General features: G+C 49.8%; 1 protein-coding gene across 1 annotated transcript in view; it reads left to right on the top strand.

Moving 5' to 3' along the window:
* LOC149427609 (1-phosphatidylinositol 4,5-bisphosphate phosphodiesterase gamma-2-like) overlaps positions 1 to 13,321 on the top strand; it is a 48,068-nt gene extending 34,747 nt beyond the window's left edge. The window contains exons 15-18 of the mRNA XM_089667857.1: positions 1,679 to 1,793; positions 6,038 to 6,205; positions 9,385 to 9,473; positions 13,077 to 13,321. Coding sequence (XP_089523983.1) covers positions 1,679 to 1,793; positions 6,038 to 6,205; positions 9,385 to 9,473; positions 13,077 to 13,271 — 567 coding nt within the window. The 3' untranslated portion in view covers positions 13,272 to 13,321. The remainder of the gene's footprint in view (positions 1 to 1,678; positions 1,794 to 6,037; positions 6,206 to 9,384; positions 9,474 to 13,076) is intronic.
* Positions 13,322 to 16,344: the final 3,023 nt, after the last annotated feature.

The following is a 16,344-nucleotide window of genomic DNA, read 5'->3' as shown; positions in this document are numbered from 1 at the left end:
ATTGAGGCTGCTTTTTACAGCTGATAGCTTAGAAATGAAGGTAACCGTGTTTAATATAGCAGTTCAATTGAATGGAAAATTATATTTTTGGCAGGATCAACAGTATTTTCTGTACTTGCTGCAAATGTTCTTCCTTTGGGAAAAGAAAACGAATGCAGACACCGCATCTAAGGACTGGTGGGGCACAATAGATGATATTTTTGTCCTTGGTTTTAGATATCCTTTAAAGGATAATTTCTTATGATGGCCAAAGCAGTTATGTTGTAAAATCCAAGCCTGATTGGGAACATTAAATAGCATCAGGGGCGTCCCTAGGGTGGGTGTCACCCGGTGCGATAACACTTGGTGACACCCCCTCCGACGACCCCGCAGAATGGATCGGATCTGCGGATTGGGGAGCATAATGGACCAGACTCCGATCCATTATGCTCAATCCGCAGATCCGATCCATCCTGCGGGGTTTGTCGGCTTGCTTTACAACTTACCTTTTTGTGGAGCGGGTCCAGTGTCACCCTGTATAGGTTGCATGCCGACGATCCCCGCAGGATGGATCGGATCTGCGGATTGAGCATAATGGATCAGAGTCTGGTCCATTATGCTCCCCAATCCGCAGATCCAATCCATCCATATCACTGTTTGGCAGGAGCGTCCCTAGGGTGGGTGTCACCCGGTGCGGTAATACTTGGTGACACCCCCTCCGATGAACCCCGCAGAATGGATCAAATCTGCGGATTGGGGAGATAATGGACCCGACTCTGATCCATTATGCTCCCCAATCTGCAGATCCGATCCATCCTGCGGGGATTGTCGGCATGCAACCTATACGGGGTGACACCAGACCCGCTCCATGAAAAGGTAAGTTGTAAAGCAAGCCGACGATCCCCAAAGAATGGATGGGATCTGCGGATTGGGGAGCATAATGGACCGGACTCCCATCCATTATGCTCCCCAATCCACAGATCCCATCCATCCTGCGGGGATCGTCAGCTTTCTTTACAACTTACCTTTTCGTGGAGCGGGTCCGATCCCCCCCAGTATAGGTTGCATGCCGACGATCCCCACAGGATGGATCGGATCTGCGGATTGAGCATAATGGATCGGAGTCTGGTCCATTATGCTCCCCAATCCGCAGATCCAATCCATCCATATCGCTGTTTGGCAGGGGCGTCCCTAGGGTGGGTGTCACCCGGTGCGATAATACTTGGTGACACTTGGTGACACCCCCTCCGACGAACCCCGCAGAATGGATGGGATCTGCGGATTGAGCATAATGGATCGGAGTCTGGTCCATTATGCTCCCCAATCCGCAGATCCGATCCATCCTGCGGGAATCGTCAGCATGCAACCTATACGGGGTGACACCGGACCCGCTCCACGAAAAGGTAAGTTGTAAAGCAAGCCGACGATCCCCGCAGAATGGATTAGATCTGCAGACTGGGGCGCATAATGGACCAGACTCCCATCCATTATGCTCAATCCACAGATCCCATCCATGCTGCGGGGAACGTCGGCTTGCTTTACAACTTACCTTTTCGTGGAGCGGGTCCGCTGTCACCCAGTGCGGTAGGTGTCTCCCAGTGCAGCGCGCACCCCCCGCACCTGCCTAGGGACGCCACTGAATAGCATGATATAGAATGTTGTCTGTGGGGGTAACAAAGAATCGGATTTGGTATTCCAGGTTATAGGTGCCCGTCATTTGCCGAAGCCTGGCCGGGGTATCGCCTGTCCTTTCGTGGAGTTGGAGGTTTGTGGAGGAGAATACGATAATAATAAGTTCAGGACCAGCGTCGTCAGTAAGTATTAGACTTCACAATTACAGCAGATGACATGACAAGGACTAAATGTACAACGACAAATATCTCCCCTCTACACACAGTACGGCCCAATCTTCCTTCTCTAAAACCAATATGGAAACGCCATTGCCAGGATTTCTTTCCTATACAGAAAAAGATCAGAGGGTGCAAAACTTTCACAATTAACGTAGATTGCAATATTGAAAGCTAAAACACTTACAGTAATCTGTCTGTAACGGAACCGACCCAGTCTGCGCTTGGGTACTTCCATTATAATACCGCTTTCCCGTCCGAACACCGACCACGGACACCACCGCTGACCATACAAGACTAGACGACACCAGTCTTGAAGTAAACCAGGAAATAGACTACTTTATTTTAACACAGATACAAGATATATACACTCAAGGGGACAATCCCCCCTCCCTACATAATGACATAGGGCGGGGCAATCTACATTTAGTAACAAGAGACACACCAGCAGACAGTCCCATCAGGAGGGAGGGCTGGTGGAAACACCCCCCACCAAGCCAATACACAAACACCTACATGCCATAATAGTTTGCTCCCAAGCAAGACACACAACAGAACAATGGGATGCAACCACATGGCATTAAACAATCAACAACCCCCCCACCCCAATATTAGGACAGATCACCCTGTACCCCTAACAGGCACAGGGTGACTTACACATAAGAGGGATATAAGGAGCTGAGACAGGGGTCCCCACTTTTTCAAAGTGAGCTGGGTTCCATGAGCCCCCCCCACCCAAAGAGACTCCCATCACAGGTAATCTGTGGATGCAGCAACAGCATTAAGCCCAACATTTCCTGGCCAGCGGTGGGATTCGAGGATAGAAGCATCAGCCAAAGATGGGCGGTAGCTATCATAGTTCATATTTGACAAGATTGTCTGGTCGGCCTTAGGGAGAGAAGTGCTTCTGCACAGCGTTCAGGACTCTACCCCTTGTCCAAACCTCACAGACTTGAGAAAGGGGTAGAGCCCCAAAACATATCACCAAGCAAAGTTTCCAGGAAGCACTTCTCACCTTGAGGTCATCCAGGAAGCTGAAGATGTTCTCATAGGCTTGAGAAAGGGGTAGAGCCCCAAGACTCATCACCAAAGTTTCCAGGAAGCACTTCTCTCCTTGAGGTTATCCAGGAAACTGAAGATGTTCTCACAGGCTTCAGAAAGGGGAGGAGCCCCGAGATTCATCACCAAAGTTTCTAGGAAGCACTTCACTCCTCAAGGTCTCCCAGGAAATCAAGGATGCCCTTAAAGGCTTGAGAAAGCGTTAGAGCCCTGAAACGCATCACAGAGCAAAATATACAGGAAGCACTTCCCTCCCTGTGGGCACCCAGGAAAACGAGGATGCTCTCATAGGCTTGAGAAAGGGGTAGAACCCCAAAATGCATCACCAAGCAAACTTTACAGGAAACACAGTAAACCAAGGTAACCCTTACAGGCTTGAGAAAGGGGTATAGCCTCAAAACACATCACCAAGCAAATTTTTCAGGAAGAACTTCTTTCCCAGAGGCAACCGTGTAAACAAAGGATGCCCTCATAGGGTTGGGAAAGGGGTAGAGTCCTGAAACACATCACCAAGCAAAGATTCCAGAAAGCACTTCTCTAACTGAGGCCACCTAGGAAAAGGAGGATGTCCTCACATGCTTGAGAAAGGAGTAGAGCTCTGAAACACATATTCAAGCAAAGTATCCATGAAGCACTTTTCTCCCCGAGGCCACTCAGGAAGCCAAGGATGCCCTCGCAGGCTTAAAAAAAGGGGTAGAACTCCAAAACGCATCACCAAGCAAAGTTTTCAGGAAGCACTTCTCTTCCAGAGGCCACCCTGTAAACTGTTGATGTCCTCATAGGCTTGAGAAAGGGGTAGAGCCCTGAAACGCATCACCAAACAAAGATTCCAGAAAGCACTTCTCTCCCTGAGGTCACCCAGGAAAATGAAGATGCCCTCACAGGCTTGAGAAAGGGGTAGAATCCTGAAACGCATAACCTAGCAAAGTTTCCAGAAAGCACTTCTCTCACTGAGGCCACCCAGGAAAAGGAGGATGTCCTCACAGGCTTAAGAAAGGAGTAAATCTTCCAAACACATCACCAAGCAAAGTTTCCAGGAAGCCCTTCTCTTCTTGAGGCACATAGGAAGTCGAAGATGCCCTCACTGACTCAAGAAAGGGGTAGAACCCTGAAAACCTCTCCCCAAGGCCACCCAGGCTACTGCTAACCAACTCTGGGCAGATCCCATACTGTATATGCTATTTGTCAGCTGACACTTCTATCCTTCAACCCCGCCACTGGCCAGGGATGGTTGAACTTGTTGCCACCTCCACTGATTGCCTTTGATGTGTCATTGAACGGTTACTTTACTGTAAGTGTTTTTTAGGTTTTTATTAAAATTCAATTCTAATGTGCAAGGTTTGTGCCCTTCACAGATCTGCATCCCTCTGCTCTGAACCTATTTGTGGACTTTCAGGAAGTAATTTTTCCTGTGTTCAAGCTACCAATATTTTGGGTTTAGGGGCTCTTCTTGCTTCACTAATTGGTAGTTTGCTGACCCAACACTTGCCTGCTTGCCAAGTAGTGAAGGATTTCCATTTTAAAGCAAGTCAGAAATAGCTGCTCCCATATTTCTATCACAAAAGACTCCCTTTGGTGATACAGCTCTCTGGGCTGAAATATTTAGGTCAGTTAATGCCAAAGGCCCTTTTTCTGTGGAAAGGTTGGTAGACCAGGCCAGCTTGCAGATTCCCACAATCCTAGTTTAATCCTTTGGCTTCTTATTTCCTCCTTGCACCATCTTCTAATCCATTGGTCTCCAAACTGCAGTCCGTGGGCTGGATGCGGCCGTTTGCTTACCGTTTTCCGTCTCTTGGGCACTGTTCCTCCCACTGACACCAGGCACGAATCCTTTCAATGACACCAACAGTGGGACATAATACCTGCAACTGTCACCAACAATGAGGCACAATTCCTCCCGACCCCAACAATGGGACAATGTTCTTCCTCCTACTGACCACAGGCGCTGTTTTTTTTTGTTTTTTTTCCTCCTACTGACCACCAAGCCTGAAGCATTGTCTACTCCCACTGACGCTGGGGCATTTTCTACTCCCACTGGCCACAGTCCTGAACCTCAAAAAGACTGAAGGACAGTAAACTGGTCCTTTGTTTTAAAAGTTTGCAGACCCCTGTTCTAGTCTGTAGTTGGAATACAGAGAGGCGAGGTCTGTATCAGGCTGGACAATTCACCATGAACCCACCTCACCAGTCTTCAGTCCCCCACAGAGATGTTGGCTGTTCAGCCTACGTTGTTGCACAGAGGATGAGAATGCATTCAGTGGGAAGTTTTACGTTTCATATCATGAATGTCAAAGAAAATAAAGTTCTTCTTGGTTCAGAGGATCAGGTCACTTCCATAGTGTAGACACCTAGCACGTTCCTGATGAATGAAGAGTCCGGACAGGCAGCAGTGTGGCTGGAATTAGGGACACGCACTGGTTAGCATCAGTGGAGACCAAACTGTTCACTGCCTTCATTGTAGAGTCACTCACTGACATGCCGGGTTACCTTTGGCCCTGAATTAATGGAGGGAATATCCACCATGAACCTACCTCACCTGTCTTCAGTCCACCACAGAGATGTTGGCTGTTCAGCCTACGTTGTTGCACAGAGGATGAGAATGTATTCAGTGGGAAGTTTGCCGGCTCATAGCTTTATCATGAATGTCAAAGATAGTAAAGTTCCTGTTGGCTCAGAAGATCAGGTCACTTCCATACTGTAGACACCTAGCACGTTCCTGATGAATGAAGAGTCCGGACAGGCAGCAGTGTGGCTGGAATTAGGGACACACACTGGTTAGCATCAGCCAAACTGTTCACTGCCTTCATTGTAGAGCTACTCATTGACATGCGGGCGTACTTTTGGCCCTGAATTAATGGAGGGAATATGTAGTGCCCTTGTCTTCCCCTCCACTCCCCCCTTTCCTCCTTCCACACCTTTCTTTTTTTTCAGTTGGTTCCCTCATTCGTCCTGCCAGAGGAGCAACATGATTGCCTACATCACGTTGGGTAGATTTTAGATGCGGTACTTTTTGCCCAGGTGTTTGCGCAATTTATTGTTGTTTTTCATTCTGCTTCTTAAGTTTTAGCTGTGGTTACGCCTCGAATTAGAGTTGATTTGTCTCCTCCAACACTTTCCAGCAATTAATATTGCGTTCTTCTGTCTCTTTTCAGATGATAATGGCCTGAACCCCGTGTGGACCTCCGTTCAGCAGCAGGCCATGTTCGAGATCCGTGAACCAAACTTGGCTTTCCTGAGGTTTGCCGTGTACGAAGAGGACATGTTCAGCGACCCCAACTTTTTAGCTCAAAATACTTTCCCTATTAGAGGATTAAAAACAGGTACAAACCCAAATCCTCCGCGTCCTGCCTACATTGATGGTATCTGCTGATCCTCAAATGACCATCCAAAAACATCATAGGTAACCTAGGATACAAATAAAGTGTTTAGAACTGGAAAGCGTAAAACCCTTTGTTAGGTGTTTAGTGGTGTCTGTATCCCCATTAGGAAGGTCTTCTCCCACCTTCACGGGGCAGGAAGTGATGGGCTATTACCCCCAATGGGGGCCCAGTAAACATTATAAAAAAACCTGGAAGAGAAAGATGGTCTGAAGAATGCCAGACCGAAAATGAATCCAAGGAAAATGTAATCATTCATCGACTGAATAAAACAACCAACGCGTTTCAGGGGTTTAACCACTTCCCATCCGGCCATTGTATATAAACGGCCCCCGTCCCCTGCTTGTGCACGCTCCCTGGGAGCGCGCAGCACCGCAATCTGGTGCCCGCTGTGTCCTCAGGAACACCGATCGTCGTATGGGACCTCTGTGTGAGGTCCCGATCGTGATCATTGATTGAGCAATCAGTGATCACATGAAAAGTAGTAAGCAAGATGTCACTTCTGACATCATTGCTTACTACGTGTGAAATCTGTGAATGATCACAGAGATCACATGGTACAGGGCCATTCACAACAGCCTTGTACCATGTGACAAGCTGTGACCAATCACAGCTCACTCAGTATTTCTCAATGGCTGCAAGAATGCAGAATGTAAGAAGTCACAATAATGCTAGATACTGTTGATGAGAAAAGGGATTTAGCAGTTTATATTTACTAAAATAATTGCATTTCCATGTTGTGTGTACTGTGGGGGAGTGGATATAGTGAATGCGGGGTCCGAGTAGAGCGGATATAGTGAATGCGGGGTCCGGGGAGAGCGGATATAGTGAATGCGGGGTGCGGGGAGAGCGGATATAGTGAATGCGGGGTCCGGGGAGAGTGGATATAGTGAATGCGGGGTCCGAAGAGAGCGGATATAGTGAATGCAGGGTCCGGGGAGAGCGGATACAGTGAATGCGGGGTCCGGGGAGAGCGGATATAGTGAATGCGGGGTCCGGGGAGAGCGGATATAGTGAATGCGGGGTCCGGGGAGAGCGGATATAGTGAATGCGGGGTCCGGGGAGAGCGGATATAGTGAATGCGGGGTCCGGGGAGAGCGGATATGGTGAATGCGGGGTCCGGGGAGAGCGGATATGGTGAATGCGGGGTCCAGGGAGAGCAGATATATTGAATGTGGGGTCCGGGGAGAGCGGATATAGCGAATGCGGGGCCCGGGGAGAGCGGATATAGCAAATGCAGGGTCCGCGAAGAGCGGATATAGCGAATGCGGGGTCCGGGGAGAGCGGATATAGCGAATGCGGGGTCCGGGGAGAGCGGATATGGCGAATGCGGGGTCCGGGGAGAGAGGATATAGCGAATGCGGGGTCCGGGGAGTGCGGATATGGCGAATGCGGGGTCCGGGGAGAGCGGATATGGCGAATGCGGGGTCCGGGGAGAAAGGATATAGTGAATGCGGGGTCCGGGGAGAGCGGATATAGCGAATGCGGGGTCCGGGGAGAGCGAATATAGCGAATGCGGGGTTCGGGGATATAGTGAATGCGGGGTCCGGGGACAGCGGATATAGTGAATGCGGGGTCCGGGGAGAGCGGATATAGTGAATGCGGGGTCCGGGGAGAGAGGATATAGCGAATGCGGGGTCCGGGGAGTGCGGATATAGCGAATGCGGGGTCCGGGGAGAGCGGATATGGCGAATGCGGGGTCAGGGGAGAAAGGATATAGTGAATGCGGGGTCCGGGGAGAGCGGATATAGCGAATGCGGGGTCCGGGGAGAGCGAATATAGCGAATGCGGGGTTCGGGGAGAGGGGATATAGTGAATGCCGGGTCCGGGGAGAGCGGATATAGTGAATGCGGGGTCCGGGGAGAGCGGATATAGTGAATTCGGGGTCCGGGGAGAGCGGATATAGTGAATGCGGGGTCCGGGGACAGCGGATATAGTGAATGCGGGGTCCGGGGAGAGCGGATATAGTGAATGCGGGGTCCGGGGAGAGCGGATATAGTGAATGCGGGGTCCGGGGAGAGCGGATATAGTGAATGGGGGGTCCGGGGAGAGCGGATATAGTGAATGCGGGGTCCGGGGAGAGCGGATATAGTGATTGCGGGGTCCGGCTTTAGGAACACTTTAAGGCTTGAGGGGTGAAACACGTTGGATGAACTGTACTCCACTATATTGCAATAAAGGGGAACCATTCTTGCTGAGTTACCACCAGTGCCCATTGGCTGGTGTGCTCAGTCTTGGTCTCTCGCTCTTCGTGTCATGTTTGTCTTCAGGATTCTGATTTTAGGTCTCTTAGGGTAATTCTGTCTGACAGGAGCAGCCTCTCCAGGGCCACCAAGCCTTAGAAATGGGTTTGATGTTCGTCAGCATTTCCCCAATTATTGATGTTCCAACAGCCTCTCTGTGAGCCGTTCTGGAAACTCCAGACATGACAAAGGGTCTAACACTGTCCCGGTCTAATAAAGGGAGACATATAATGCCGTCTATGCCCCACTGGAGGAAATGTCCCTCACTTCCTGTCCTGGTGATAGCAACAGCAAAACCGAGACCTGATAGAAGTCCTAACCCTTCCATACTCCAGTGGTATGGTGTGCTGGGTGGCAGAATGGTGCAGTACTTGGGGTGTTGGGTGCTAAGAGAGTCAGAGTGTAGGTGGTGCAGTAGTTGGGGTGTTGGGTGCAGGTGGTTCAGTACTTGGGGTGTTGGGTGCAGGTGGTGCAGTACTTGGGGTGTTGGGTGCAGGTGGTGCAGTACTTGGGGTGTTGGGTGCAGGTGGTGCAGTACTTAGGGTGTTGCGTGCAGGTGGTGCAGTACTTGGGGTGTTGGGTGCAGGTGGTGCAGTGGTTGGGGTGTTGGATGCAGGTGGTGCAGTACTTGGGGTGTTGGGTGCAGGTGGTGCAGTGGTTGGGGTGTTGGGTGCAGGTGTTGCAGTGGTTGGGGTGTTGGGTGCAGGTGGTGCAGTGGTTGGGGTGTTGGGTGCAGGTGGTGCAGCGATTGGGGTGTTGGGTGCAGGTGGTGCAGTGGTTGGGGTGTTGGGTGCAGGTGGTGCAGTGGTTGGGGTGCTGGTTAGTAAGAACAGAGAGGAACAGATAATAGAATCTAATAATTCCGATCATGTCTTTCAGGATATCGATCGATTCCCTTGAAGAACGGTTATGGTGAAAATATGGAGTTGGCGTCACTTCTGGTTCATTGCCAAATAAAGAAAGATCTGGTGAGTCCTCCATATATAGGATGACGTGTTCAGGGAGGGGGGTCCTCGTGTATTGGGGGCAATTAAATTGGACCTGTCACCATATACGCTATATTGCTCAAAGTATTGGTCCCCAGCCTTTCCACGCACATGACCTTTAATGGCCCCCCTAGTCTCAGTCCGTAGGGTTCAATATTGAGTTGGCCCCACCCTTTCCACGCACATGACCTTTAATGACCCCCCAGTCTTAGTCCGTAGGGTTCAATATTGAGTTGGCCCCGCCCTTTCCACACACATGACCTTTAATGGCCCCCCAGTCTCAGTCCGTAGGGTTCAATATTGAGTTGGCCCCGCCCTTTGCAGCTATAACAGCTTCAACTCTTCTGGGAAGGCCGTCCACAAGGTTTAGGAGGGTGTCTATGGGAAGGTTGGACCATTCTTCCAGAAGCACATTTCTCAGGTCAGGCACTGATGTCGGGGGAGGGGGCCTGGCTCCCAGTCTCCGCTCTAATTCATCCCAAAGGTGTTCTATGGGGTTGAGGTCAGGACTCTGTGCAGGACAGTCAAGTTCCTCCACCCCAAACTGGCTCCTCCATGTCTTTATGGACCTTGCTTTGTGCACTGGTGGGCAGTCATGTTGGAACAGGAAGGGGCCATCCCCAAACTCCTCCCACAAAGTTGGGTGCATGAAATTGTCCAAAATGTAAGCTCGCAAGAGTAGGGCCCTCTTACCCCTCGTACGCTGTCTGTCTTTGTTGTACTGTGCCATGTATTGTCCCCCCCTATTGTACAGCGCTGAGCAAACCCTTTGGCGCTATATAAACTCGTAGTAATAATAATAATAATAATGTTGGCTTAAGAGTTCCCTTCACTGGAACTAGGGGGCCAAGCCCAACCCCTGAAAAATAACCCCACACCATAATCCCCCCTCCACCAAACTTTACACTTGGCACAATGCAGTCAGGCAAGTACCGTTCTCCTGGCCACCGCCAAACCCAGACACATCCATCGAATTGCCAGACAGAGAAGTGTGATTGGTCAATCCAGAGAACACGTCTCTACTGCTCCAGTGGCGGCGTGCTTTACACCACGGCATCCAACGCTTTGCATTGCACTTGGTGATGGAAGGCAGCTGCTCGGCTATGGAAACCCATTCCATGAAGCTCTCTATGCACTGTTGTTGGGCTCATCTGAAGGCCACACCAAGTTTGGAGGTCTTTAGCTATTGACTCTGCAGGCAGTTGGCGACTTCTGCACACTGTGAGCTTCAGCATGCGCTGACCCCGCCCTGTCATGTGACGTGGCCTACCACTTGGTGGCTGAGTGGCTGTTGTTCCCAGTTGCTTCCACTTTGTTATAATCCCACTAACAGTTGAGCGTGGAATATTTAGTAGCCAGGAAATGTCACGGATGGACTTATTGCCCAGGTGGCCACCTATCACGGGACCACGCTTGGAGCCACTGAGCTCCTGAGAGCGACCCATTCTTTCACCAATGTTTGTAGAAGCCGTCTGCATGCCTAGGGGCTTGATTGTATACACCTGTGTCTATGGAGGGGATTGGAACACATGAATCACATGATGTAGAGGGGATTGGAACACCTGCATCACGATTGGGAGGGGATTGGAGCACCTGAATCACATGATATGGAGGGGATTGGAACACCTGAATCACATGATTGGGAGGGGATTGGAACACCTGAATCACATGATTGGGAGGGGATTGGAACACCTGAATCACATGATTTGGAGGGGATTGGAACAGAGGGGATTGGAACACCTGAATCACATGATAGGGAGGGGATTGGAACACCTGAATCACATGATATGGAGGGGATTGGAACACCTGAATCACATGATATGGAGGGGACTGGAACACCTGAATCACATGATTGGGAGGGCGGAGCCAATACTTCTGGCAATATAGTGTATATATTTGTCCGTGTTAATTGCATACATGCCATGTAGTATGTATATGGAACATGTTCAGCTCTGTATCCCCTCCCCCAGAGATCACAGCACTTCTCCCGCCAAGTCCTCGAGTTCCAGCGAGGTGACTTTGCCGTGACTGAGATGACGTCGTCAGTCTGCTGCAGCCAAGAGGAAGCATTTCCTCCGTCTCTTCCCCCTCACTGATCACACTATATCTCTGCAGCCAGGCAAAAGGTGTCAGCATGGGGCTGATCTGCGTCAGACAGTTTTGAACAATAAACTTGAGCCTATCAGAGTCCCCCTATACATCACAAACCCCATTACATCACAGTTTCTTATCAGAGCCTCCCTTTCATCAGAGTCTCCATTAAATTCAACCCTTATATCAGACCCCCCCCCCCCCCCGCATCAAAGCCTCCATAAAAAAAATTAACCCTTATATTAGAGTCCCCCCTTTACATCAGAGTCCCCATCAAAGTCCCCCCCCCCCCTTATATCAGAGTCCCCATCTGAGTGCCCTTTACATCAGAATCCCCATCAAAGTCCCCGCCCCCCCCGTACATCAGAGTCCCTATCAAAGTCCCCCCCTTACATCAGAGTCCCCATCTGAGTGCCCTTTAATACAAGGGGGGCTGTGATTTGGACTCTGATGTAAGGGGAACTCCAGTGGGGACACTGATGTAAGGAGACTCTAACACAAGGGAGGCTCTGATGGGGACTCTGATTAAAGGGGGACTCCAGTGGGCATTCTGATGGATGGGTAACTTTGATGGGGACGCCAATGGAGATTCTGGTATAAAGAGACTCTAATGCAAGGGGGGCTGTGATTTGGACTCTGATGTAGAGTCTCTTCATCTTCACAGCTGAGGCCGTGTGCGCCCCCTACCTGGAACTGCAAAATCATATATATACAGTACGTGATTTTGCGCACCCGTGCCGCCCTGTAGCTGCATTTCTGCTATAGGCGCAGAAGTGGGTAAAGAGTATTCTTTTTTTTTCCCTCCCGTCATAATAGATGGGCTTTCCTTCTTCTCAATTTTGTTTTGCTCACGGCGGTCACATGACCCTAAAGCCCGCCCCACCTCCTGGCGTCAGAAACCCCTAAAAGGACCAGGATGTGCCCAAGGGGTTAAGGATACTATTGTGTGCCCGCAGCTGCCGGTGAGTAGGAGAGGAGGGAAGCCAGCGGAACTGCGGGGGTGGGGACACACAGGGGGGCCTGGGTAGCAGGAGGAGACACAGGGTGGTGATGGGCATGGTGGGTGGTCAGTTACTGGAACCGATCCCCTGTATGGCTTTCAGCTGCTGCAGAGAGAGCCATACAGGGGATGGGTTCCAGTAATCACCCCCCCCCCCCCGCCATGCTGATCATCCTCCCTGCCCACATCTGATTCACCCAGGTGCCTGGGCCCCCTTCTGGCCTGGGCCCCATAGAGAAGTACTGGTGGTACCCCCTGCAGACACTACCCCTCCTGACTGAGTAGGGTGCTTGCTTCTCATCATCTCCACTGATATATATATGACGGGGGAAGCTGTGCCATGAAACCTTCCTGCATAAAACCTTATCTAATGAATATGGTCAATAACAATCTGGGGACCCCAGAAATGTATCTGAGCCCCCCGTTGTGCACCAGGAATATGGCTGATGGCCATGAACCAACTGCGGGTAATGATGTCATCCCTCTCCTCTTAGGGCAACGAAGAAGGCTTGTATATTTCATCTGGAGATCTTCGGCGGCGGGGAGTCCATAACAATGAGGTCTCTTTGTACGACACCCATGAAAACATTAGAGTTCCTAGCAGAGAAGCCATGGGGCGACAGCCGATGAATGACATCAGGACAAACCCGGATACCAGGAGGTACGCCGACTCAATAGTTCATTCCTGACTTATGTGAGCTTAAGAAAAAAATGACTCAATAAAAACAAAAGTAACCAAGTTTAGTAGAAATATGTAAATTCTTCCATTTCGGTTGTGTGGGTTCTGATGTCCTGAGGTCCTCATGGGCTTGGTACACCACCAGTGGTGAGATCTCCATACCAACATTCTCGGCTCTGCCACCCACTCGGGGCAACCTCACTCCTTCTTCTGCATTCTATGAGATGTGAGATCCCCTCGTGACGGAAGCAGGTGGGGGATGCTGGGAACTCAAGCATGGAGATCACACAGCTGGAATCTCTGAGGAGAGTAAAATAAATGGCGGGCGGTTCTGGCCTCTACGCAAAACTGAAATATTCGTCTTTAAAGACCCATTTTTTGTAACTGAAACATTTCATGGCAAGGTATTAGATATTACCCAACCACAGGTAGACCTTAAAATGATGCCGTCACTAAAATGAATGTGTGAAATAAAGAAGACATGGAATACTCATCACTCCCAGTCGAAAATGTACGCCCAGGTTGATTGCCCCTGGAGGTAGACCAATGGTGCTCCAAAGCTCACCGTGCCTTCCGGGCACATTAAACAGCACTGATACCAACAATGGGACATAATTCCTCCCAATGACACAAAAGATGGGGCACAATTCCTCCCAATGGTGCCAACGATGGGTACAATTGCAGCCGCCTACACCATCGATGGGACACTATTCCTCCCACCTACACCAAAGATGGGGTATTGTTTGTTCCCAATACCGACAGGACCTTTTCTACTCCCAAAGGCCACAGTTTGGCCCCTCTTAGGTCTAAAGGACAGTAAACTGACCCTTTGTTTTGAAAGTTTGGAGACCCCCGCCCTAGAATAATCACTGAGCCAGAAGAGTGACGGAGACTGTGTGTCTGGCTGCAAATACTGGTCTAGGGGTATCCTTTTTTTTATGCTTTATTAAACTCAAACTTGATGGGTGCAGGCAGGGGCAGACTGACAACTCATGGGGCCCCCGGGCAGTAAGGGATCATGGGGCCCCTGTGTCCTTGCCCAAACTCAAAAAAGCCTATGAAAAAGGTACCAAGGGCATCTCATGGGGCCCCCTACTGACCCCGAGCCCTTGAGCAGTGCCCGAGTTTCCAAATGGTCAGTCCGCCCCTGGGTGCAGGGTAACCATGGGATACTCATGTCAGGCAAAGTAGTAACTTGAAGACTCTTTCTCAAAGATTCCTAGCTCAGTCTTGCTGCAGCAAATAATGGGATGAACTATACAGGGACACCGTAAGGAATGTCTACCTTTCAACCCAGGCTGGCACTGATGCAATAGGGATTCTAGCAGCACACAGTCATTGGGATCTCATACACCAGTCTGTACTTGGATATTTGGATACCTCCATCCAATATCAGCCAGACATGTCTCCTATGGGCTCTTCAGACCAGATCCCCAGGGAAATCCCTTGGTCAGCTCCAGCAAAATTCAGTAGGCCCCCCCAGCTCTGCCACAGCTAGGACCTTGAGCAAATGGAGAAGAACAGTTGGACAGCAGCCCTTCTGGCTGTGTACTTCTTCTACTGGAGAAGAACCTCTCTAGGCCTCTAAGTATTTATGCACTCTCCCAGCTATCTACTGGGACCCCCCCCCCCCCAGGGATTGCCTGGAACCACATGAATATTCAAACCATAGATTTGACTTTCCAGCCTACTACTTTCCAGAATTCTCCAGAAAACAGGGGGAAGCTGTCAAACCCACAACCAGTCAACCTCAGAACAGACCAAAGCAATCACATGCTGCTCCATTGATGAGGAATAGGAGCTAAAGAACTAAATTTACTTAACTTACCTAGCACCTAACTAGGAGGGTGCTACATGTACTGTAGTGATGTAACAGATGTGGCAGCTGGAACCACAGCAGGGGACCAGGAAATCGACACTCCTGGAAGTGTCAGATCCTCTACTACAGAAATATCTGCAGCAGGGACAGAGGAAGATGTGAGTATTCCAAAGCTTTGTTGAGGGAACACTTTCACACATTGATTGTAGTGACCAAGATGCTTTAAGACATGGTGGCAACTCAGGTTAACCTTTTGTGGAGCATGCTGGGCTGGTGGTCCAATGGGTGTCATAGAATCATGGGTTCTACAAGCATGCTCTAGTTGGTGGTGGTGGTGACTCATCTTCACAGGTATCCTACTGACATGGTGTAGCACTAAGACTCATTGCCCTTAGTCATAGTCTGTGTTTTCTGTGGTCATGTTTTTTCTTTGTCTTCTGGGTGGTGTGTTTCACAAACTAACGCAGAGTCTTGTCCTAGCTGGTGGTGGCAATTTGGTTCTCTATTTTGCACTTGGTTCTCAAAAGCGTTGGCGCCTGTCTGTGGTTGTCGGTGATTTATTAACTTAATGTGCTTTTTTACTTTAGCTGAGGGCCTGTCCTCACCACGGTGCATGCGTTAAAGTAGATGTAGACCCCAACTGAAAGACATTTCATTTTGTAACGTACCATGTATCAGAAACGGTCACCATTTTTAAAACTAACATACTTGGTTTACTATGATCTCATCCTTTGTTACACCTCAGTGCTGCTGATCTCCTCTTTGCAGTCACTTTGGGGTTTATTTACTAAAGCTGGAGAGTCCAAAATCAGACTCCCTTCTGCATAGAAACCAATCAGCTTCCAGGTTTCATTGCCAAAGCTTCATTGAACAAGCTGAGGTTAGAAGCTGATTGGTTTCTATGCAGAAGGGAGTCTGATTTTGGACTCTCCAGCTTTAGTAAATAAACCCCTTTCTGTCTACGTCAGCTCCAGTGATGGCCGCATGGGTTTTTTATGGTGGGTTTCCTGATGGTGACAACCATGGATAACGTGGGTTGAAATGGCCTCTAGTAGTCTCCATGGTGGGATTATGTGACAGGGTGACTACACAGGAGGGTGGAAAAGCTGCACACCGGAACCCAGCCACTATACTGACCGAGAGGTGAAGATATGGCTCCATCCTAAGCTGACAATACCCTCAAGGGTGTAGTCAGGAGGAACTTAGGCTGAAGCCATATCTTCACCTCTCAGTATAGTGGCTAGGTTCTGGCGTGTGACGCTTC

This window comes from Staurois parvus, unplaced genomic scaffold (assembly GCF_062004578.1).
Source record: "Staurois parvus isolate SC_StPar_1 unplaced genomic scaffold, SC_StPar_1.0 ptg003626l, whole genome shotgun sequence".
In the NCBI taxonomy this organism is placed as follows: domain Eukaryota; kingdom Metazoa; phylum Chordata; class Amphibia; order Anura; family Ranidae; genus Staurois; species Staurois parvus.
This window is presented reverse-complemented; position numbering and strand designations above follow the sequence as displayed.